General features: G+C 36.8%; 9 protein-coding genes and 5 non-coding genes across 14 annotated transcripts; 3 read left to right on the plus strand and 11 right to left on the minus strand. All coding sequences in view use genetic code 11, as the record gives it.

Moving 5' to 3' along the window:
* Positions 1–53: 53 nt before the first annotated feature.
* atpF (ATP synthase CF0 B subunit) lies at positions 54–1,407 on the minus strand. Its single transcript has 2 exons — positions 1,264–1,407; positions 54–464 (listed from the first exon to the last, which is right to left on the minus strand). Exons 1-2 carry the CDS (start codon positions 1,405–1,407, stop codon positions 54–56), a joined length of 555 nt encoding a protein of 184 aa, YP_740461.1.
* Positions 1,408–1,854: 447 nt separating this feature from the next.
* On the minus strand, positions 1,855–2,100 carry atpH (ATP synthase CF0 C subunit). Its single transcript has one exon. It carries the CDS (start codon positions 2,098–2,100, stop codon positions 1,855–1,857), a length of 246 nt encoding a protein of 81 aa, YP_740462.1.
* Positions 2,101–3,351: 1,251 nt separating this feature from the next.
* Positions 3,352–4,095, minus strand: atpI (ATP synthase CF0 A subunit). The gene has a single exon. It carries the CDS (start codon positions 4,093–4,095, stop codon positions 3,352–3,354), a length of 744 nt encoding a protein of 247 aa, YP_740463.1.
* A 211-nt stretch (positions 4,096–4,306) lies between these two features.
* On the minus strand, positions 4,307–5,017 carry rps2 (ribosomal protein S2). The gene has a single exon. It carries the CDS (start codon positions 5,015–5,017, stop codon positions 4,307–4,309), a length of 711 nt encoding a protein of 236 aa, YP_740464.1.
* Positions 5,018–5,221: 204 nt separating this feature from the next.
* On the minus strand, positions 5,222–9,433 carry rpoC2 (RNA polymerase beta'' subunit). Its single transcript has one exon. It carries the CDS (start codon positions 9,431–9,433, stop codon positions 5,222–5,224), a length of 4,212 nt encoding a protein of 1,403 aa, YP_740465.1.
* Positions 9,434–9,602: 169 nt separating this feature from the next.
* Positions 9,603–12,391, minus strand: rpoC1 (RNA polymerase beta' subunit). The gene is made up of 2 exons: positions 11,960–12,391; positions 9,603–11,213 (listed from the first exon to the last, which is right to left on the minus strand). The coding sequence occupies exons 1-2, from the start codon at positions 12,389–12,391 to the stop codon at positions 9,603–9,605; spliced, it is 2,043 nt and encodes a 680-aa protein (YP_740466.1).
* A 26-nt stretch (positions 12,392–12,417) lies between these two features.
* Positions 12,418–15,630, minus strand: rpoB (RNA polymerase beta subunit). The gene has a single exon. The coding sequence runs from the start codon at positions 15,628–15,630 to the stop codon at positions 12,418–12,420; it is 3,213 nt and encodes a 1,070-aa protein (YP_740467.1).
* A 1,218-nt stretch (positions 15,631–16,848) lies between these two features.
* trnC-GCA lies at positions 16,849–16,929 on the plus strand. The gene has a single exon. It is a non-coding gene; the product is annotated as a tRNA-Cys (tRNA).
* Positions 16,930–17,661: 732 nt separating this feature from the next.
* petN (cytochrome b6/f complex subunit VIII) lies at positions 17,662–17,751 on the plus strand. The gene has a single exon. The coding sequence runs from the start codon at positions 17,662–17,664 to the stop codon at positions 17,749–17,751; it is 90 nt and encodes a 29-aa protein (YP_740468.1).
* Positions 17,752–19,030: 1,279 nt separating this feature from the next.
* Positions 19,031–19,135, minus strand: psbM (photosystem II protein M). Its single transcript has one exon. It carries the CDS (start codon positions 19,133–19,135, stop codon positions 19,031–19,033), a length of 105 nt encoding a protein of 34 aa, YP_740469.1.
* Positions 19,136–20,322: 1,187 nt separating this feature from the next.
* trnD-GUC lies at positions 20,323–20,396 on the minus strand. The gene has a single exon. It is a non-coding gene; the product is annotated as a tRNA-Asp (tRNA).
* Positions 20,397–20,856: 460 nt separating this feature from the next.
* On the minus strand, positions 20,857–20,940 carry trnY-GUA. Its single transcript has one exon. It is a non-coding gene; the product is annotated as a tRNA-Tyr (tRNA).
* Positions 20,941–20,999: 59 nt separating this feature from the next.
* trnE-UUC lies at positions 21,000–21,072 on the minus strand. Its single transcript has one exon. It is a non-coding gene; the product is annotated as a tRNA-Glu (tRNA).
* Positions 21,073–21,951: 879 nt separating this feature from the next.
* On the plus strand, positions 21,952–22,023 carry trnT-GGU. Its single transcript has one exon. It is a non-coding gene; the product is annotated as a tRNA-Thr (tRNA).
* The last annotated feature ends 477 nt before the right edge of the window (positions 22,024–22,500 follow it).

The raw sequence follows: 22,500 nt of genomic DNA on the forward strand, positions 1-22,500 counted from the left end.
TTCTTTTTTTTCTTAAAAAAAAAAAAAAAAATAATGTGCCTACAGTAAAAGGACTAATCAGTTATTTCTTTCATCGCTCCAAACATGCCAATATTGGCACTAATGGTACGTAAATGTAACTCCTTGTTCAAACAACTATTCAGAGTTCCGAGCGCTCCTTGTAAAGCTTGTTGGAAAACCCGTTGTCGGACTTGATTAATTGCTCTTTGTTGTTCAAAATGAATGGTTTCATTTTTGTAATTTTCTAATTGATCCAAAGTCTTATAAGTTGAATTAATCAAATTGAATTTTTCTCGTTCTATCTCAGAGTATCCATTCACTCGAAACTGATCTGCTTCTATTTCTATTTTTCGTAACCGGGCCCGGGCTTTTTCCAGCCGTTCAATGGCCCCTCTCTGCAGTTCTTCTGAATTTCGAATACTATTCAAAATCCTCAGTTTGCGATTATCTAATAAATCACTTAATGAAAGTAGATTATCTTTCCATTCATCTCAAAACTTCGATGATCCCTTCCCGAACCAAACATGAATTTTTCGATTCATTTGGCTCTCCCACTCAATTACGTCAACTACTTATGTATGGGGGGGGTTCCCATATCTTTTTTTAATGTAATGAGCCTATCCTCTCCCTCTCTTCTCTATTCATATTCCAAAATGAATCTTGCGACTGATCCCTAATCCAAGAACAGAATATTCGGAGGACTCTTCTGACCAAATCAAAATATATAATTGTCAGCAAAGTTGTTTCTTTTTTTCTTCAAATCCAAAGAATTCTTCTTACTTTATATGGAGGTCATCGATTCAGCATAAATAAGGGTTGGTTGAAATACCTATTTTTCCAATATTTTCCAATCAAATTTCCAATACCAATAAAAGGCTCAAATCTTTTTATCAACATGAGTGTTTTATATCGAAAAAAAAAAAGTCCAATAATTATTATTAATTATTCATTTATTAATTATTCATTTTGAAAACATTTCTATTCTATAGTAAAACATAGTAGTAGAAAGAGTACCGTGCTGTGTCTGGACTTCAAACTTTAGCTTTAACCATGTTAATGGTCCCACATTATTGGTTTGGTTGATAGAGAATCAAAATAGATTTACCAACAAATCACGAAATGCTATGGTTCTTAAATATGATTTGAAATTTATTCAGAAGTAATTCGCGGAATCATGCACCCTTTTCCCTTTGGTCCTAGTTATAACGAAAAAAAGTGCAGCTGGTTGGGTCCAGCCTATTCTTGAAATAAACAACTCGCACACACTCCCTTTCCAAAAAAGATCAATACACCAAGCACTACACTTAGATTTATTGGATTTGTTGCTAAAATATCGGTATTAAGCCCGAAACTCCCGGCGAATGGCCAGTTAACCAAAGAAACGAAAGAATCGGTTACATTTTTCATATGATCTCCTCTTTTAGATAGACTAAAAAAAAAAAAAGAACGCAGTTCTTTTTTTTTTTCTACGTAATATATATTTATTTAATTTATTTGTTTTTTTAGTAATTTACCTATTTCGAAACAGGGTCAAAAATTCGATTTCGAAATCCTTTCTTTGAATTGGCAATTGGGGATTCCCGATAAGAGGGATACTTATTAGTATTAGGGGCCGGGACTCCTGTCCATTGCAAAACCCCTCGTTTGTTGCAGCATCACTTAAAAAGAGGGTTTCCTTTAGACTAAGAAAGGGAAAGAAAAAGGCGAACTGGTATGCCTATCCTAATTCCCCATCCTCAAATCAGTCCTTCCAATTGGAGGAGTTAAATCTTGATAGAATTCAAAAAAGCCAGAAACACGGATATAATAAATAAGAGAAAAAAAATAAGTAAATTGCCCTTCCTATTTCTAGGATTAAACAAAAGGATTCGCAAATAAAAGTGCTAATGCTACAACCAGCCCATAAATTGTTAAAGCTTCCATAAAAGCCAGACTAAGCAATAAAGTACCTCGTATTTTTCCCTCTGCCTCGGGCTGTCTCGCGATCCCTTCTACTGCCTGGCCCGCAGCAGTACCTTGACCAACTCCAGGTCCAATAGAAGCAAGCCCAACAGCCAACCCAGCAGCAATAACGGAAGCGGCAGAAATCAGTGGATTCATGATAAGTCCCTCGCACTAAAATAAAGAAAAACTAAAGAAATCGTTAATGATACAATCGTCCAATAAATTATGACTTAATTATTCCGTCACTAGGATTCGCCCAGCCGAAGTAACTAAGAACTCCCAATTGGCGTAATAATAATATTATTATTGAACCATCAAAACTTTTTAGATATCTCTTTTTTAGTTTCGATCCACAGGCACAACACAGGATTTTTGTAAATCCATACGACTTTTGTTCTTCCATTTCTTTTTTCGGAACCCTTTTTTGAATTCTTCGTTCGTTTTCTTTCTTTCATCTCTTTATTTTTATTGATTCAATTCCCAGTCAAAGCATCAAAGCAAAGACGAAATCGAACAATTTCTAAATTTCTATTAGAATCCCTATCGAAATTCACAATAATCACAAGAGTAGGGTGGATTAGATATATCTTTAGTTCATATATAACTAGCAATATCTAATATCCCATATACATGTCTTTCTTACAGAACGTAAACCAACTATTAATATCTTAGACTCCAAGTATTCGTATCTTAAAGTCAATCGTATTCTCGAACCCCTTTTAAAACTCAAAAAATACACAAGAGTTGGCATTTGATTCCATATACCTAATTATGTACCCCTCGCCGAATCACCCCGTTTTTTATAAATCTCTTTTTTTTTTTTCTATTCCTTTTCGTTATCATTATCCACCAGGCTACAATCGAAATAGACGAATTCATTGGGGCGAATCATTGCATAGAACTAAATATCAGTATTTGATTGAGGTACGGCCATGCAATTTATTATATTAATATTCTCTTTTGGTCAATCGTTGAATTGAAGAATTGACTAAAATCAACTAAAAGGGGAATTATTTTATAAAGCATCTTTCTTTTCTTTTTTTTTAATCACCCGCCTGTGATACTATAAGAATTTTTATTCAACTTATCACTCTTGGTATTTGCTATTCGAATTGAATGAACAAAAATGAACAAAACAATATAAAGAAAATATTAATTGGCGGGGAGAGGGGGGGATGATATAATAAGGCCAAAGAGGAATTTGAGGAAAAAGATCCTTTAGATCTCTTTCCTACAATTCCCCAATATCGTAATTTTTTTTCTACGACTCTTGATCGTATATGCGGTATTTGTAGATTTATGTTTGGATATGTATTTTTCCTAAGTAGAAGTATAAGTAGATTATCTTGAGTTACGCATCCATTGCCTTTGTTCTAAGCTACAAAAAAAGACTATTTCGAAAACGAGTCAATGATGTCCCTCCATAGATTCGCCTATATAAGCCGCAGCTAAAGTTGCAAAAATAAGAGCTTGAATACCGCTTGTAAATAATCCAAGGAACATGACGGGTATAGGAACCACTAAAGGTACTAAAGAAACAAGAACAACAACTACTAATTCATCGGCTAATATATTCCCAAAAAGTCGAAAACTAAGTGATAGAGGTTTTGTGAAATCTTCTAAAATGTTAATGGGTAAAAGAATTGGAGTCGGTTGAATGTATTTACTGAAATAGCCTAATCCCTTTTTGGAAAGACCCGCATAGAAGTATGCTATTGACGTGAGCAAAGCTAAAGCAACGGTAGTATTTATATCATTCGTGGGTGCGGCTAACTCCCCATGAGGTAACTCTATGATTTTCCAAGGTAAAAGAGCACCTGACCAATTAGAAACAAAAATAAAAAGAAACAGAGTTCCAATAAAGGGAACCCATGGGCCATATTCTTCTCCAATCTGAGTTTTGCTCACGTCTCGAATGAATTCAAGGACATATTCGAAGAAATTTTGAGTGGCAGTCGGAACGGTTTGTGGATTCCGAACGGCTATAAAGGCTGAACCTAATAAGATAGCAATTACAACCCAAGAAGTAATAAGTACTTGGGCATGGACCTGGAACCCACCTATTTGCCAATAGAAATGTTGGCCTACTTCCACACCGGATATATCGTATAACCCCCTTAGTGTATTCATGGAACATGATAGAACATTCATATTGCCCTCTGACCGAAATAGAAATTTAAAAAGAATTATTTTGATTCAACCATCTTCTTTTCGACTTGTCTACTTGAATTGTATATTTTGAATATCTGCTAATTGCATAATATCCACCAGGTTTGTCTCTTTTCTTTTGTGCAATTCAGGAATAGTACCCAATCCATAAATCTATGGAGTTACCAAAATAATTTATTTATCTTATTATTAATCAAGGATTTCGTATATAGCTAGAGCGACCCTCACAAATTGCGAATACTAATTTGTTAAGAATTAATCGGATTGAGGCTATAGCGTCATCGTTTGCTGGAATCGAAATATCTGCGAGATCGGGGTCACAATTTGTATCGATTAAACAAATTGTTGGAATTCCCAAAGTGATACATTCTCGAAGAGCCGTATATTCTTCTTGCTGATCAACGACGATTACAATATCGGGTACCCTCGTCATATATTTAATCCCGCCCAGATACGTTTGCAGACGCGATAATTGTCTCTTCAAAATAGCGGCATCCCTTTTGGGAAGACTGTCGAGTCTCCCCCCTTTTTGTTCCGTTCTCAAATCCCTGAACTTGTGAAGTCGCGTTTCTGTAGTGGACCAATTGGTTAACATACCGCCGAGCCATTTTTGATTAACATAATGGCACCGAGCCCTTATTGCAGCTCGCGCGACTAAATCAGCTGCTTTATTTTTAGTACCAACAATTAAGAATTGTTTTCCCCTACTTGCTGCATCAAAAACTAAATCACAAGCTTCTGATAAAAACCGAGCAGTTCGAGTCAGATTTGTAATATGAATACCTTTATGTTTTGCAGATATATAAGGTGCCATTCTAGGATTCCATTTCCGAGTACCATGACCAAAATGAATTCCTGCTTCCATCATCTCTTCCAAATGGATGTTCCAATACCTTCTTGCCATTTCTCCCCCACTTCCTCTTTTTTTTTTAAGAGACGAGGCGCCCTGAAATAAATAATTGTTCCGAGGGAACCTTCTCTTCTACCAGAGAGTGACCATTGATACACGACCCAGGCCATTCATTACTTTCTATTCATTATTATCCTTCGTTCTATTCATTATTATCTTTCTTTTCGTACCATTAAAAAATCAAATGATCACAAATAGTTAAAAGAATTCGCTCCTAGGACTCATTAAACCCTCTAAGCAATTGTGCTCTGATGTATCATGGAAAGTCGTTGAAATGCACGAGTCAAATAATTCTCTGTGGTGTAAGAAAATATCTCTCATTTCCCCCCCGAATAAATTCCCTTTTTGTCTTTCCAAAAGAATGTTGTTATGCTGCCTTGAACAGTGGACTAATCCTTTGAATCCGGTACCGACTGGTATTATCCCCCCCAGAACAACGTTTTCTTTCAGGCCTTTCAACCAATCGATACGACCTCGGAGAGCAGCTTTTGCTAAAACTCGCGTGGTTTCTTGAAAACTTGCTTCGGATATAAAACTTTGAGTATTCAGAGACGCTCTCGTTATTCCCAATAAGATAGCTCGATAACAGATCACTTCTTCCAAAGCGCGCCCCATTCGTTCCGCTCGTAACAATCCAATCAGTTCGCCGGGTAAAAAAATATTAGACATTCCATCTTCGGAAACTAAAACTTTTGATGTTATTTGACGTACAATAATTTCTATATGCCTATTATGGATCTGCACCCCCTGCGATCGATAAACCTTTTGGATCTTATTAACCAAAGAGATACGACTTTGCACTATAGTTAGCTCAGCACCAATCAAGAATCCCCAGGGAATCCCAAGAATTCTTGTTATACTCGCGTTCCAACCCTCAACTCTCTTTTCTAGGTTCATCGATATTGAATCAAGCGAACGCACTTCTAACACCTGTTCTACTTTTGGAAGACCCTGCGTTATATCACCAGATCTCGATTTTTCATATATAAATGTAACTAATGTATCCCCTTCGTAAAGGATTGCTCCATAATGCCCATGAACAGTTGCTCCAGGAGTAGCCAAATAAGGCTTAGCTGATCGTATTACTACAGAGTTAACTTGAACAATTAAAACTTGACCGGATTTTAGGTATGGTCCCCTTTTGGTTATACGTACATTTTCACAAAGAAACTGCCCAAGACTAATTATCGGGGACATTTCCTCACAATAATTAGGCTGGAGAAAATACCAATTCAAATTAAATGGATTCAAAAGGATCTTACTATCTGTATCAGGATTATAAATTTCCCCGGTTTCGTCCATTAAATAATATTTAAGTACTTGAAAAGGCTGTTTTAAATTGTCAAGTTTCAAATATTTAGTTACCGAGATATGATTATGAGTTATTAAATAGTAAAATGAATAAAAATTCGCAATTTGAAGGAATGTTCCTAAGGGTCCCAACGAAGTCTTAATTGGAGTTAGCGAATCTTTTTGAATTGGAATTGATTGTTTTATCACATTGTGATATTTTACATCGTTCAATGGACCCATTCGAAAATAATTAGATGATGATAAAATTATCAAAACTTGGCATTCCTTATTTTTATTCAACAACGTACGAATAGTTCCTTGATTTTGTCTAAGCGATTGTTCAACCCCTGCCTTGCCAAACACGGAATAAAACGGATTGCTATTGGTGCGAGCTGAACCATTATCAGAAATTAATCCTGAACCCGACGGATGATCCCTTTTTCTGAGATACGAAATATTGGATTTCACTAAGTTGATTCTTAGGAAATTTCGAATCAGACCATTTGTACGTACTTCAACAAAGGAAGCACAAACCTCTTCGACGGAAGAACTTTTGTTGTCTTGGTCCCAATTCAACACTAAACACGTCCGAACTAATTGAAGACTTGTATCAGAAATTCCCCCAGCGGCTTTGCCCTTCCCATAAAGGACATAATTGACAACTCGAAATTGCATATTATCCTTTTCCCGCAGCGGATCCTGGGGAAAGAGTGTTGCTAAATTTATACCGTTCGCTATTTCATATGTGACTACGGGTCGAACCAAAACAAAAGACTTTTTCTTTGTAGGTGTGATCCGTTGAACATAGATCCACTTTTTCAATTTTTTTGATTCCTTAGTGGCTTCCTTAAGTTTTGTTTTTTCACTTTCTGGCGGTATCAGGATGCCACTGTGTCGGGATATCTTATCTATCTCTCCGGGAAAATGGATATCTCCCGAAAATATTTTTAGTTCAACCCCTCCCCTTTTTCTCTCCATTCGGACCAATCCGCCCACCCGGCTTCGTATATTTAAAGTGATTTGTGTGTCTACTCCAATGATACTATTATTCCGTACCATTAGGTAAGAAGATTCGGGAAAAATATGCACTTCCTCCGGAATGAAAAAAAGGCGATCTATTTTCATTTGGTATTTTGGCTTAATTTTTTTGAGTCCTCGATACTCAATCAAGTCCTCTTTTTTAACGATTGAATGCGCCCCCAGAGTCCCCCATTTAGTAATTCCGGAACTCTTTCTTCTGTATCGAGGATCGTCGAAATAAGCAAGAATACTATTTCTACGGAAAATACCCCTTACGGGTATTTCAATCGAGATACCTGAATGGGGCATTAGCTCTTTCTCTTGCTCTTGAATCGAGTGGAATGGAATAAGAAATCCATTTCTTTGCCTTTTTGCCAATAAATCCGAATTTGCGTGGAGAATTGCAGGATGGATGAGATTACAATGACCAGTACTTATGATTCTATTAAATCCCGAATAATCAGACATCTCAAGAATTCGACCTTTTTTTTTAGCAGAAAAATCAGAACTAAAAAATTTGTGTCCCGTTTGATCATTATTCACTGAGAGCGAGAGGCTAGAAATCTCTCTTCGTTCGACAGAAAGAGAATGAATATTCATTTGATCTTGATCCTTGTGGAGTGAAAAAGAAACTACACTAGATCTGCGTGAACCCCCCGACAATATCCATAAATGGCTTGTTTTTGGCAAGAGGTGGACATTACTATATGTAAATTCGGGTGCATGGTACACATCAGTACTCCAGTGCATTTCTCCCTCTGAATCAGAATAAATATGTTTTCGAACCCTCTCTTTAAAATTCAAAGTGTATGCTCCCGCCCGAATCTCAGCAATCACTTGTTCTGATTCGACATATTGATCATTTTGAACTAAAAGAAAACTTTTTGGTGGAATAGTCACATTGTGCATAATATCTTCACCCTCAATAATTACATCCAAATCTATAGAACATAGAAAAGCCGGATGCCCGTGACGTGTGCGCGTGGGATGAACCAAATCCTCATTGAATTTGATTTTACCATTAGAAGGGGCTCGTACATGTTCTGCAGTGCCCCCCGTAAATACGCCGCCGGTATGAAAAGTTCTTAATGTTAGTTGAGTCCCTGGTTCTCCAATAGATTGACCCGCAATAATACCTACGGCTTCCCCCAATTCAACCAGGTCACCATGAGTCGGACTCCGACCATAACATAATCGACAGATCCACGATGTACTCCTACAAGTAAAGGGGGTTCGAATAGATATTGCTTGTGTTCGAAGGGTTATGAGTCGATTGACAAGTCCAATCCCAATATCTTGATTTCTAATGGCAATGGATCGCTGGCCCATATATATATCGTCCGCTAATACACGACCAATTAATGTTTGGCTAAAAACCCTTTCCGACATCATCCTATTTTGATTTTGAGGACTCACAGAAATTCCTCGGACAGTGCCACAATCTGTTCTACGTACAATAATGTGTTGAACTACTTCAACAAGTCTGCGCGTAAGATATCCAGCATCTGATGTTCGGACAGCGGTATCGACAACCCCCTTGCGGGCTCCATAGCAAGAAATGATATATTCTGTTAAAGAAAGCCCTTCGCGTAAATTACTTTGAATGGGTAAATCAATCATTTGCCCTTGGGGATCAGACATTAATCCTCTCATACCCACCAATTGGTGTACTTGAGATGCATTTCCTCTAGCCCCCGAAAAAGACATTATATGGACTGGATTAAAAGGCTCAGTCATCCTAAAATTAGGATTCATTTCTTGTCGCAAATATTCACTTGTAGCATACCATATCTCAATGGATTGTCGTAGTTTTTCTATCGCGTGTACATTCCCATAATGATAGTGTTTTTCCAAAATAAAACTTTGTTGTTCAGCATCTTGGACTAGCCATCGCTTAGAAGGTATCGTTAAAAGATCATCAATGCCTAATGAAATAGATGTAGCAGTGGCTTGCTGGAACCCCAGGGTCTTTACTTGATCCAGGATGTGGGATGTATATGCCATTCCGAAGTGATCTATTAACCTGCTAATAAGTCGTTTAATGGCAGTTCCATCTATCATTTTATTGTGAAAGACCAGACTCACCCGTTCTGCCATAAGTACCTCCGTATTCCGCTGAGTAGGATTCGCCAATGGATTTTAGTCAATGAGTGGAAAACTTCCTTTTCTCGATCTTGATTCGCGTAGAAAGGTCAGCAATGGTGGTCATACTTGAACCGGAAAGGCCCAAGGAGTCGTAGAATTACTTAGTTTAGACACCAGATGATTAGGTACCATATGAGCAGGCCCGGCAAAACCCTTGTATAGCTTCTTCGATTTCTCGATAAAGAGAAATATGGCCCACGGTGGTTCGAATGTATATAGAAAGAATTTCTTTTTTTACACTTCGTACTATTAGATAATGCCCATAAATCTCATGAGAGGTACCCAAAGATTCATAGTGAACTTCGATGGGAGCTTCCCTTGAAGCAATAAGGCGTTGATCTAATCGCCACCGAAGCCACAACGGACTATCTAAATTGATTCTTTTCTGCCGATAAGCTCCAATTGCATCATAGGAATTACAAAAAAGGGGTTCTTTCGTATACGTATAGCTATTATCGTCAATTCTTTCATCTGGATAATTTCTTCGATTCCATGTATTATACCTATTTGCACAAATACCTCGACGATTCCCGCTCGTTAATACATAGAGCCCAATAAGCATATCTTGAGTCGGTATGGAAATGGGATCTCCAATAGTAGGAGACAAGAGATTCATATGAGAAAACATAAGTAACCGAGCCTCTGCTTGAGCCTCTAAAGATAAGGGTACATGAACAGCCATTTGATCCCCATCAAAGTCTGCGTTGAATCCCTTACAAACTAATGGATGTAAACAAATAGCGCGCCCTTCCACTAAAATGGGCTGGAATGCCTGTACGCCCAATCTATGCAGAGTAGGCGCTCTATTCAGCAATACTGGATGTCCCTGCATAACTTCCTGCAGTATTTCCCAGATAATCGGCCCTTTTTCCCGAATTTTACTCTTAGCAACTCCTATGTTCGAAGCAAGGTGTTGTCTAATTAGCCCACAAATTACAAAAGTCTGGAAAAGCTCTATTGCGATTTCGCGAGGCAATCCACATTGATGTAATGAAAGTGAGGGGCCCACAACAATGACAGACCGCCCCGAATAATCGACCCGTTTGCCAAGCAGAGTCTCACGAAATCTTCCCTCTTTTCCTTCAATTACATCTGAAAACGACTTATAAATCTTATTATGACCATCCCTCATTGGCTGTCCACGGATTCCATTATCAAGAAGCGTATCCACGGCTTCTTGTACCAATTTCTCCTGACACATTACCAATTCCCCTGGCGTAGATCTACTTGTTGTTAATAGGTCGATAAGAGTATTGTTCCGATAGATAACTCTTCTATAGAGTTCATTAATATCTGAACTCATTAGTTTACCTCCATCTATTTGAATGATAGGCCTCAACTCGGGAGGAAGAACAGGTAATAGACATAAAACCATCCACTCTGGTTCTATATTTGTTCGAAGAAAATGCTTAGCTAATTCCATGCGTCTAACCAAAAAATCCCTTCTTCGTCCAATTTTTCGATCTTCCCAGTCATTACCGGCGGGCCCTTCTTCCCCTAATTCTTTCCATTCTAACAAGGAATTATCTAGAATAATTCGCAAATCTAGATCGGCTAATTGTTCCCGGATAGCAACTGCTCCAGTAGAAATTTCTCGGTTACGAAATTTATCGAAACCTTGGGTAGTAAAAAAAAGTGGGATGCTGTATTTCCAGGATTGTATTTCATATTCGAATGAACCGCGTAATCGTAAAAAAGTCGGTTTTTTCGCTATAGGCCTAGCAAAAGAAAAATTGGGATAGGACCCTATCCTATGGGATCTCCCCCCCATCAAAATCGGACATGAGCGTTTCTTCTCATCCGGCTCAAGTAGTTACGCCAAATAAGGATAAAGAAAGGGATTCTCGCTTTCAAATTCTATAAAAAACCCCATACCCAAAACAACTACTCCTTACTCAAGTTCCCAGTAAAGACCAAGCAACATTTCATTGATTCATTCTTCTTTTCCTTTTATTGAGATTTTCGAAATTCTTTATTCAATTATAAATTACGAAACTGAAATGTGAAATTCTTGAGTAGTCTACTTCCCCCCGAATGACAAATCCCCTTACCTTAAATTAAATAAATTAAAGGAAAGAAGTGCCTTGGAATTCATAAGGGATTTTTTTGTCTATGTATCGTTCCTTTCGATCTTTTAGGTCCTGCTTCACCTCGACGGTTATGCCACGATATACTTAAAGCCTATATGCGATGTATAGACTCCCCCAACCATGACATATTTGCTTACTTGAGGAACAGAATTTCATTTTTTTTTTTCACGAGGTACAACTAGAAATTCTTATTTATTTTTTACTGAATCGACCATAGACCAATTCCCCTTTTTCGTTTTTGGGGGGAGTATTGAATACACCCATCGGTCTGAGCTTCATGTGACTCCTCCAAAGAGACATGTCAGGTTCAGGGCATCCCAATTCGATTGCCTGGGATGACAGTTTCATATTTCGAATCTGTAAAATCAAAATTTCGATCAAATCACACATCGCAATATACTAGGCCTTCTAATTCTTTAAGAGGTTTATCTAAAAGATTCGCGATATAACTAGGAAGACGTTTCAAATACCACACGTGGGTTACTGGGCATCCCAGTTTTATGTATCCCATTTGATATCTTCGTATCCGAGAATCAACAAATTCAACCCCACATTGTTCACAAAATTGCGGGTCTTCTTTTTCATCTCCGATTATTCGATAATTTCCACAAGCACAAATTCCACTTTTAATAGGCCCAAAAATTCTTTCACAAAATAATCCATCTTTTTCCGGTTTATTGGTTTTGTAATGAAAAGTATAGGGTTTTGTCACTTCTCCAATTATCTCTCCATTAGGTAGGATTTTATTGGCCCAAGCGCGTATTTGTTGAGGAGAAACTGATCCAATTCGGAGTTGTTGATGTTTATATCGATCAATCATAGAAGAAAATTTTTGATTCATTCCGATTAAGCTTCCTTCTTATTAATCTGGAAGTTTTTCTCAGATACAACAAAATGATTCAGTTCCAAAGCCAAAGATCGTAGTTCTCGAACGAGCAATCGAAAAGATTCTGGAGCATCTTCCGGGTTAGGTATTGTTTCTCCAATGATTGTAGTACCAAGTACTTCTTGGCGCGCTCTAATATGATCAGATTTATAAGTAAGCATCTCTTGTAAAATATGAGCAACACCAAAGCCCTCTAGAGCCCAAACCTCCATTTCTCCTACCCGTTGTCCCCCTTGTTTGGACCTTCCTCTAAGGGGTTGTTGGGTAACAAGTGCATAATGCCCACTGGAACGTCCGTGTACTTTATCATCAACTTGATGAATTAATTTCAAGATATAAGGCTTTCCTATTAGAACAGGTTCTTCAAAAGGATCTCCCGTTCGTCCATCAAATATTCTGCTTTTTCCCGGGTATTCCGGCTCAAATACCCATGGATTCGCGGTTTGCTTACTGGCTTCATATAATTCAGAAAACACGAGTTTTCTCGAAGCCTCTTGTTCATATCTCTCATCAAAAGGTGCTATTCGATAATGTCGATTTAGCAGACCCCCCGCTAACCCGAGCGAGCATTCAAATATCTGTCCTACATTCATTCGCGAGGGTACTCCTAGTGGGTTGAAAACCATATCAACAGGCCTTCCATCTTGCAAATAAGGCATATCCTGTCTAGGCAAAATTTTTGAAACGATACCCTTATTTCCATGTCTTCCAGCTACTTTATCACCTACTTTGATTTCACGTTTCTGTGAAATATATACACAAATCGTTTCTGGATTATAACTAGAACCCCCCTTTTTCTGGACCCATCTCACATCAATAACGCGACCCCTACCACCTATAGGTAGTTTTAGGCAAGTTTCCTTTGAAGTGGATACCTGAATGCCAAGTATGGCCCGTAATAATCTATCTTCCGGAGCATACGATGATTCTTTCGCCGCCTGAGGCGTTAATTTACCTACTAAAATATCGCCGGTCTCTACCCAAGATCCCAGCATCACAATTCCATTTTTGTCTAAATTGCGGAGTAACCGGGCTTCTAGATGTGGTATTTCATTAGTGATCCTTTCGGGACCTTGACTTGTCACATGAGTCTGAATTTCGTATTTCCGTATGTGAAAAGAAGTATAAATATCTCTATATATCAGACGTTCGCTAATAAGTACCGCATCCTCAAAATTGTAGCCTTCCCATGGCATATAAGCTACTAATATGTTTTTCCCTAAAGCGAGTTCGCCGCCAACTGTAGCGGCACCATCCGCTAAAACTTGGCCCTTTTTAATGCATTTACCCCGCCCAACCTGGGGTTTTTGATGCATACAAGTATTTTTGTTTGAACGTTGATACATAATTAATGGGATACTATATGTATTACCGTTTCCCGATAAAACAATCTTGTCAATATCGGTATAAATGATCTTTCCCTCGTGTTCGGCTATAGCGGGAACCCCTGAATCTAGAGCCACTTGAGGTTCCAACCCAGTTCCAACAATGCACTTCTCGGACCGAACGAGCGGAACTGCTTGGCGTTGCATATTAGAACTCATTAAAGCCCGATTCGCATCATTATGCTCGATAAAAGGAATGAGGGAAGCCCCAATAGAAAAATATTGGAAGGGAAAAATACTTCGAAGATGAACCTGTTCCCACGCAATAGTCAGGAACTCTTGACGGTATCGAGTCGGAACAACCTGTTCTTCCGGACTACCCTGATTCAGTGCCAAAGAATTTCCTGCCGCTACCATATAGTATTCATCTCTACTTGGTGATAAATAAAGCATCCGTACTTTTTTTGATTTTTCAAAGATTTCATAAAACGGGCTTTCTAGAGACCCCCAATAACCAATTCTCGCATGAATTGCTAAGGATCCAATAAGTCCAACATTGATTCCTTCGGACGTGTCAATTGGACAAATGCGGCCATAGTGACTAGGATGGATATCTCGTACCCGAAAACTCGCAGTTCGCCCTGTCAATCCTCCGGGGCCCAAATAACTCAATTTTCTCCCATGAACTATTTGTGTCAATGGGTTAGTTCGATCCAAAACTTGAGATAATGGATGTAATCCGAAAAAAGAATCATAAGTGGTTGTTAAGGGAGTTGAAGTTACCAAATTTTGAGGAGTTGGCATCAATTTATGCCTAATTGCTCCACATATAGTTCCTCTAATCACATTTTCTAACCGAACCAGGGCCAATCCGAATTGATCTTGTAAAAGATTCGCGACAGACCGAATACGTTTATTTTTCAAATGATTCATATCGTCAAGTGTACCCATTCCAAATTTCAGTCCAATCAAATGATCGACAGCTGCCAATACATCTCGTGGTAACAAAAATGTATTGTTCTGAGGTATATTCAGATTCAGTCTCTGGTTCATATTTCGTCTACCAATCTTTCCTAATTCACATCTTTGGTGAAAAAATTTCTTTTGTAATTCCTTACATAAGGATTCCGAAAATACCGGATCTCCGCCTACACAAGCAAATTGTTGATAAAACTCCAAAATGGCATTTTCTTTTGATCCAATTTTTTTTTTCTCCTTATTCGTCAGGAAAGACAAGAAAATTTCAGGGTAGCAAATATTCTCTAGAATTTCTCGTAGATTCGAACCCATAGCTGCTGATAGAACTAGAATAGATACTTTCTGTTTCCTACTCACACGAGCCCATATCCTTGCTTTTCTATCAATCTCTAATTCGAATCTTCCCCCCCAATCAGATATTATGGTGCCTGTATAGACCGAAATTCCGTTATGGCCCAATTCTGACCGATAATAGATACCGGGACTTTGCAATATTTGATTGATGACAATTCTGTATATTCCGTTTACTATAGAAGTTCCCAAAGAATTCATTAGAGGAATGTTTCCAATAAAAATAGTTTGTTCCTGCATGTCCCCTCGGCTTTTCCAAATTAATCCTGCGGATACATATAATTCAGAAGAATACGTGAATGATTCATATACAGCATCTCTTTCTTTTAGCAAGGGTTCTACCAATTGATATGTTTCCACAAATAATTGAAATTCAATTTCTTGATCTGTATCTTCAATTTTTGGAAACTTATAAAGCTCTTCTGTTAAGCCCTGATCAATGAACCTACAAAATCCTTCAAATTGTATCTGATTCAACCCAGGTATTGTAGACATTCCTGCATTTCCATCTCCGAGCATTTTGAATTTCCCATTTATCAAAAAATCCCATTCGTTTCTCATTCTGCATCGATTCATATGATTCGATGCAGAATGCTGGAATTTAGATTCTGTTTACTGAATCGCATGAAATTTTACCCAACTCCATATAGATGGAATGTATGAAATACGTATGAACGGGGGAAAAAGGATGATTTTATACTTAATAAAATTGGAATTTCTAAGAGACAGATCCAAATGGAAAGGAAGCGATAAATTCCACTTAGACTTACGGAGTTTTGTATAGAATCAAAAAAATAATTCAATTTATACCATTATTATGATATTCCAATCCGTTAGGATACCAGAAAAATAAACGTCGTGATTTGATCTATTCGCTAAGATAAAGACATAAGAATCAGACACAATATACCAGCGTAAAGCTCATTTTTTTAGCACTTACCTTTTTCGTGGATTCCACTGTTCAAAAAATGATTTGCGAAGAACCCCCTTTTTATTTTTTTAGTCGAATTTTTAGAATAGGATTGAAGTGCGTAAGACGGCTTGTATTTAGTAAACCCGTGCCGATATAGCTATCTATATATACATCGCCCCCCTTTATTGCATAGTTCGCTTCGGGACAGCGCATGTCGTGCTCTATCAAAATTTCGATTTTCTCTTCAATCTAAATTGCAGTACGACAATTTTCGGCAAATTCCCTATAGAGAGGCATCAGACACAGATAAGATAACCAATAAGCTAGCCGCGAAACGATTTATGTTTGGGGTTTACATATACTCATAATTGCTGTTATAATTGAAATGGAGAAGGCTTTTTTTATAGAAAAAACCAATATTGATTAGGTAGGTATCAATTTTGATTTTCTTCTATCATTAGGAAACACAATTTACAATTAAAATTTAAATCCAAGAGTTGGTCACGAATTTACAGTCACTAGTTAATGGTTCCAATTTGTCCTTAATTTTGGCTTTTGTGACTGAAAATGCACATTTCTTTTTTCATTTTTCAATAGAAAAAAAGAAAGAGAAAAGAGAGGGATTAAGATGTTGTGTGAGATACTATAAAATCAATTGAAGAACCGGAGCCGATCCAAAAAAAGGACATATTTTTTTTAGGCAAGGAATTAAGAAAAACGAGATTTTATATGGACGTACACAAAAAAAAGAAAAGACATTGAGTACCCCCCCCCCAAACAAAACAAGCAAAGGGGGAATTTTTTCATCTATTTTGTATCGTTTTGGCGGCATGGCCGAGCGGTAAGGCGGGGGACTGCAAATCCTTTTTCCCCAGTTCAAATCTGGGTGTCGCCTGATCAACAAACGATAAGACTCGCAATCCCTTATTCTGCTTGGCTGGTCTAACTCGCCGAATCTTTTCCAGCAAAGTACGCGACTCTTGACATTTTCGTGATTCGAAATAGCTGGGGTTTCTGTTCTTTTTTTTTTCTGTTCCTTAAACTTAAAGTGCTGTTAATCCTTGCATTTAGGATTCACGGAAAGATTATAGTAGTAGAAGCGCTTTCATATCAAATCAAGAGTTACCGATTTATTTCCACTGCTAATTGCTAATGCAGGGTCTACTGACCGGGTCTTGAATTAGATTGAAAAGCCCGAGGGAGAATCGAATTAATCGTTATGGAAGGGGCGGGAGATACTTTGTATGCAGTATACAGACTCATAAGAGTCTCTGAATGCACGGGCATTCAATCAATATTCGATTGGACGGATAATTGGCTTTTACTTAATGATAATAAAGGGCAACAAAAAAAACGAGGAGTTCTTATTATTACTACAGATTAGGTAACACTCCCTTTGATACTTCCAAAGAAAAGTGCGACTGTGTATTTTGTTTCATTTTTCCGGATTCTACTAGAAATCATATACGAACTTGTTCTAAGTGGATTTATTGGAGCGTTTCATATTTAGTGGAGTCTTTCATCAAGGGCGTTGGGCCAGAATCCCTTTTTGACTCTGCGCCAGTGATTCCACTATTATTAGGAAACAATAATAGAATAAATTCTTCATATTCATAGAGATAGGGGACATAATTCACATGGATATAGTAAGTCTCGCTTGGGCTGCTTTAATGGTAGTCTTTACATTTTCCCTTTCGCTCGTAGTATGGGGAAGAAGTGGACTCTAGAGATACTACTAATTGAGTTGGGGAATCAAACTGTATCACTTTTTTTATAGATCGTTCTGCAAAGCCTTTTTAATTATATTAATTATTTAATAATTAATATAATAATTAAATTCAGTAATTAAATTCCATTTAGAATTTCGAAATTGAATTAATCAAAATACCTTCATTTCGGAATTCTATTGGCTTGGATTCTGGCGAGGTAATTGTATTCGATTCTATTATGAATAGAATACAATTCATAATATATATGAATAATGCTCTTTCAGAATCCAAATCAAACCGATATTTCCAAAATTCCCCTATTTCTATTTTGAAAGGAAGGGGGATACAGATCATAGGAATTTTATTCCAACCGAAGTCTTCCTAGATTTTCTATTTGGTTTTTCTGAACCGGCCCTTGCCAGAGTTCTCTATGGACAATGGGGAAGAACGCGGAAAACCGGACCCCCCTTTTTTTTTATTGGACTGTTCAAAGAGAAAAGAAAGGGTTCACGATTTAATTTGAATAGTTAATAATAATAAGATTGTGCTTTGGTCAAGTCACATATTTCGCACTTACCACCGATTTTATTATTTTTTATTATTTGAGTATTTTAGAAATTTGCTTTCTGCTATGCTTTATTGACCCGTTTCATATCATGGCTCCAGGGTTGACAATCGCCGGGGTACCCCTTTTTGAAATCGGAAGAAGTTATAGAATAGAACTCCTTGGATCATCTGTCAACCGCTCAATCAACGACTTCTTCGGAATGCTAAAAAAAACGATTACTTTATTTCTTTCCTATTTCATTTTCTTTTATTAACTTGATTTTCTTTTAGTAATATATGCCCAAATTTGTTTTTCTTTCATCGATTTGATTCTTTTTTTTATTTTTAATGGATACCGAGATTCATATTGAAAATAATCTGAAATAAATAAATTTGAAAATCGTAAGAGCAGCCTTTCGATTATTTCAGATTGATTGGAATGAACAAAAAGAAAATACAAATAGACGAAGCAAAGAAATAGAATTGAGATACTATGTATCTATTAACATGTATAAGGATCCATATCCATATTGTAGATTGATCTCTATTCAGTTTCTATCTTTATACATAAAAAAAAATAAAAATAGATAGTATGGTAGAAAGATTCATATATGAATCTTTCTACCATACTATCGAATCTCATAGGCTACTGCTGATTCTAGTCCGTTGGTTTCATTTAAGACTAAGACATGAAATTGAAATTTGTTTCTTAAATCCTTGATAAGAACTAAGAAGTCAAGTTTCGTTCAAATTAATCACTTTGACTGACCGTTTTTACGTATATTATAAGCAAAAACGCAGTAGGAACTAGAACGAACAGTGTAGTAGCAATAAATGCGAGAATATTTACTTCCATAGTCTCATCGTTTGGTTTTTTTTTTACTTCGCAATAACTCGGGATTTAATCCCATAGAGATGATAACCCTTTCGCTTGTAAATTCAATGGGATGAATTACATTTCGATGATAGCGAATGGGATCAATATCATGAATAACAATATTTGACTGTCAAGTCGATTCATCGTCGAGAATTCAATAGTATAACATAGGCAGCTCTTTTATCCACACACCAAATACAAACTTTGATTCCTGATTCAATCAAAAGAATTCCTTTACTTTAATACTAATACTTTTTTAATACTAATACTTTTTTTATTTACCAGTCTTTTCCAGTCTGTCTTTTCTATAATCGACCGCCTTACTTGTACAACCCCCTAACCGCTTTACACTTTCCTTGTTTACAAAGGGTTTAGAAAAAAACCAAACAAACAATCGAAACGAAATAGAAAAAGAAAAAGGGAAGGGGTTAAGTTCTAAACCCCTTTTCATTTTCTTTTTTTCAAGAAAATTATATCATTAAAAAAAAAAAAACGAAAAAGAAGTGTGATAAAGACGAGTCCCAGTATAAAAGAATCGAATATTTCATAAAATTGACTATTTTATTTAGATTTATTTAGAGTTTCTTCTTCTTTGGCAATACGCTTAAAAAAGATTATTCATTCCCTCTTCGGGAGGGGTTGGCGCCTTGCTTGATCTTTATTTTATTAAGAATATCATCCCCCCTCCCTTGGATTAGTACTAGAACGTATCCCTCAAAAGTTCGGCGTGAAATTTGAATGAGATAAATTCTTTCAAATTCAAACTAGTAATTTAAGTTAGCCAAACTAGAAACCAGAAAAGAAGATACTTTGAATCTTAATCTTAAAAGTATTCTATCAAAGTAACGATCTTAAATTCAGTTGTGTATACGCTCCCGGGAACGATATGGTACTCGATTCCATTCCATACACAGATGGGGGACAGTCAAAAAAACCAGACCCCCTACGGTAGCTCTTGGAATCCTGAATATGATGCTACCAATAATTGTAGCAATTCGCACATGTCTCTTTCTCATCAATCGGTACTAGTTGATGAGAAATCGAAATGAAAAAGAAAAAAGAGCAAAGGAGAGCAGTAGGCATGAAATTCTACCATTTTATTTTGCCCCAGTTTAACAGAAACGGCGAGATATATTGATGTTTTTTTTTATTGGATTTGGATCCGTCGGGACTGACGGGGCTCGAACCCGCAGCTTCCGCCTTGACAGGGCGGTGCTCTGACCAATTGAACTACAATCCCGGGGCGGTAAAATGTACCGAATACCTATTTTTATGATTTCATTCAAACAATTTCATTTATATTTAGATAAATATCGACGTGTTGGAACCGAGACGTGAGTGAGATATTGATATACACACGGATATACACTTTAGTGAGAGCGGCACGGATTCCTTTCGTTATTGCCAAATCAATTGATAATTCGTTTTTCAATGTCCCAAAAAAAAAAGAGTCTTTTTTTGCGTTACTTTATTCTTTTCATTAGACTTTATGCTTTCGATTTCATGATCCTGATATGAATCTAGATCATTATTAGCAAGATCAGAATTTATGGGAACAAATAAATGGAGCAAACAAAATAAATAAATAGCGGTAGGGATCTATCGGAGAATTGGACTCTTTTGATTCTTGAGTCTTTCGTATCTGGCATTTCTGGAAAACAAAGGGGGTTATATCATTTCCTGTTGGATCAGCGAATTATTGGGCCGAGCTGGATTTGAACCAGCGTAGACATATTGCCAACGAATTTACAGTCCGTCCCCATTAACCGCTCGGGCATCGACCCAGGAAGAATAAAGTCTAGGCTTATTTATAATCCACGATCAACTTCCTTTCGTAGTACCCTACCCCCAGGGGAAGTCGAATCCCCGCTGCCTCCTTGAAAGAGAGATGTCCTGAACCGCTAGACGATGGGGGCATATTTGCCCGACTGCCATCATACTTAGTATGAACAGTTTTTTGAAATTGTCAATATAATGGAATGGGATGACTAACTCTAAAGTAAAGGATCTTTCCACCTTTTCTGATCCCATACCAATAGCTTTTTTTGATTCGTCCATCAATCGCTCATTCTAATCGCCATTCTAGTCTAAAATCGAAATCTATTATAGAAATTGCTATAAATAATAATAAAAATAAAAATAGGCCGAAAGACGAAAGTAGAGGACTCTTTTGGGAAGTGATTGGTCCGACATAAAAGAAGATTTTTTCTTCATTTCTTCCACTTAACTTTCATTCATTTATCCACTCCTTGGTAAGATGAGATCGGACTATTCCTATATCGCCCTAAGCTGGGAAATTCACAAATGAGAAATCCGAAAATCTGGGAACGGGGATTAAGATTAACAAGTTATCAATTTTTTTTTTTTTTTTTTTTTTTCTCTAAAATTTGGGTTCGGGGAACAAACAGAATCTCTTTATCACATGTGAAATCCGGTGGATCTATGTCGAATTGGTAGGTCCATGTATCCATGTATCAATCAAATAAGTTTCGTTCCGTTCTGATGGGGTCAGATCAATTTAAGTCAATTCCATTAGGGTCGGTCTTGAAATTAGGGTCGGTCTTGAAACACTTCATTTCATTGATATTTATCAAATCCAATATCAATAAACCCGGGTTAACCGATACTTATACTTATTACTTATTAAGTAAATTAAGTAAATCAAAATTATCGTTCCCCTAGGTGACACTCGCCGCTATGAGTCTACTGCATATACTTATAATTATAATATATATATAGATAGATATAGATCTATCTTATCCGCCTAGTGACTCCTTCAATAATTGAATCCAATTGCCCTTTTAACTCAGTGGTAGAGTAACGCCATGGTAAGGCGTAAGTCATCGGTTCAAATCCGATAAGGGGCTTTTTGGCCTTTTTCATAAATATAAATAAAGTAAAGTGGTAATATTCATATTGAAACGGGAATAAAAATTGTGTTGATTTGTAATAAAAAAAGTAACCAACTGGATAATAATGTAATTATAAACTTTCGAATTTAATGATAATACGTTATCCTTATAATGAGTTAGAATATAGTAATTAATGAGTTAGAATATAGTAATTAGAATAGTAATTCTCCTTCTAAAAGAAAGTTGCTAAAAGAAAGTTGAACGCTTGTTTATTATAATGAGTAATGTGAAGTCGTCTCTTCGATCACCAAATATTTTTCTTTTCCATTATTCCAATCTAATCTATTGTAAAGATTCGAAATCAACAAAATAAAAAGTAAGTGGACCTAACCCATTGAATCATGACTATATCCACTATTCTGATATTCAAATTGCAAATTCGATAGCTATGAAATTCGAACAGTAGATTTTTTTTATTTGATATTTCTTTGG

The sequence above is a fragment of the chloroplast genome of Citrus sinensis, assembly GCF_022201045.2.
Source record: "Citrus sinensis chloroplast, complete genome".
Taxonomy (NCBI): Eukaryota; Viridiplantae; Streptophyta; class Magnoliopsida; order Sapindales; family Rutaceae; genus Citrus; species Citrus sinensis.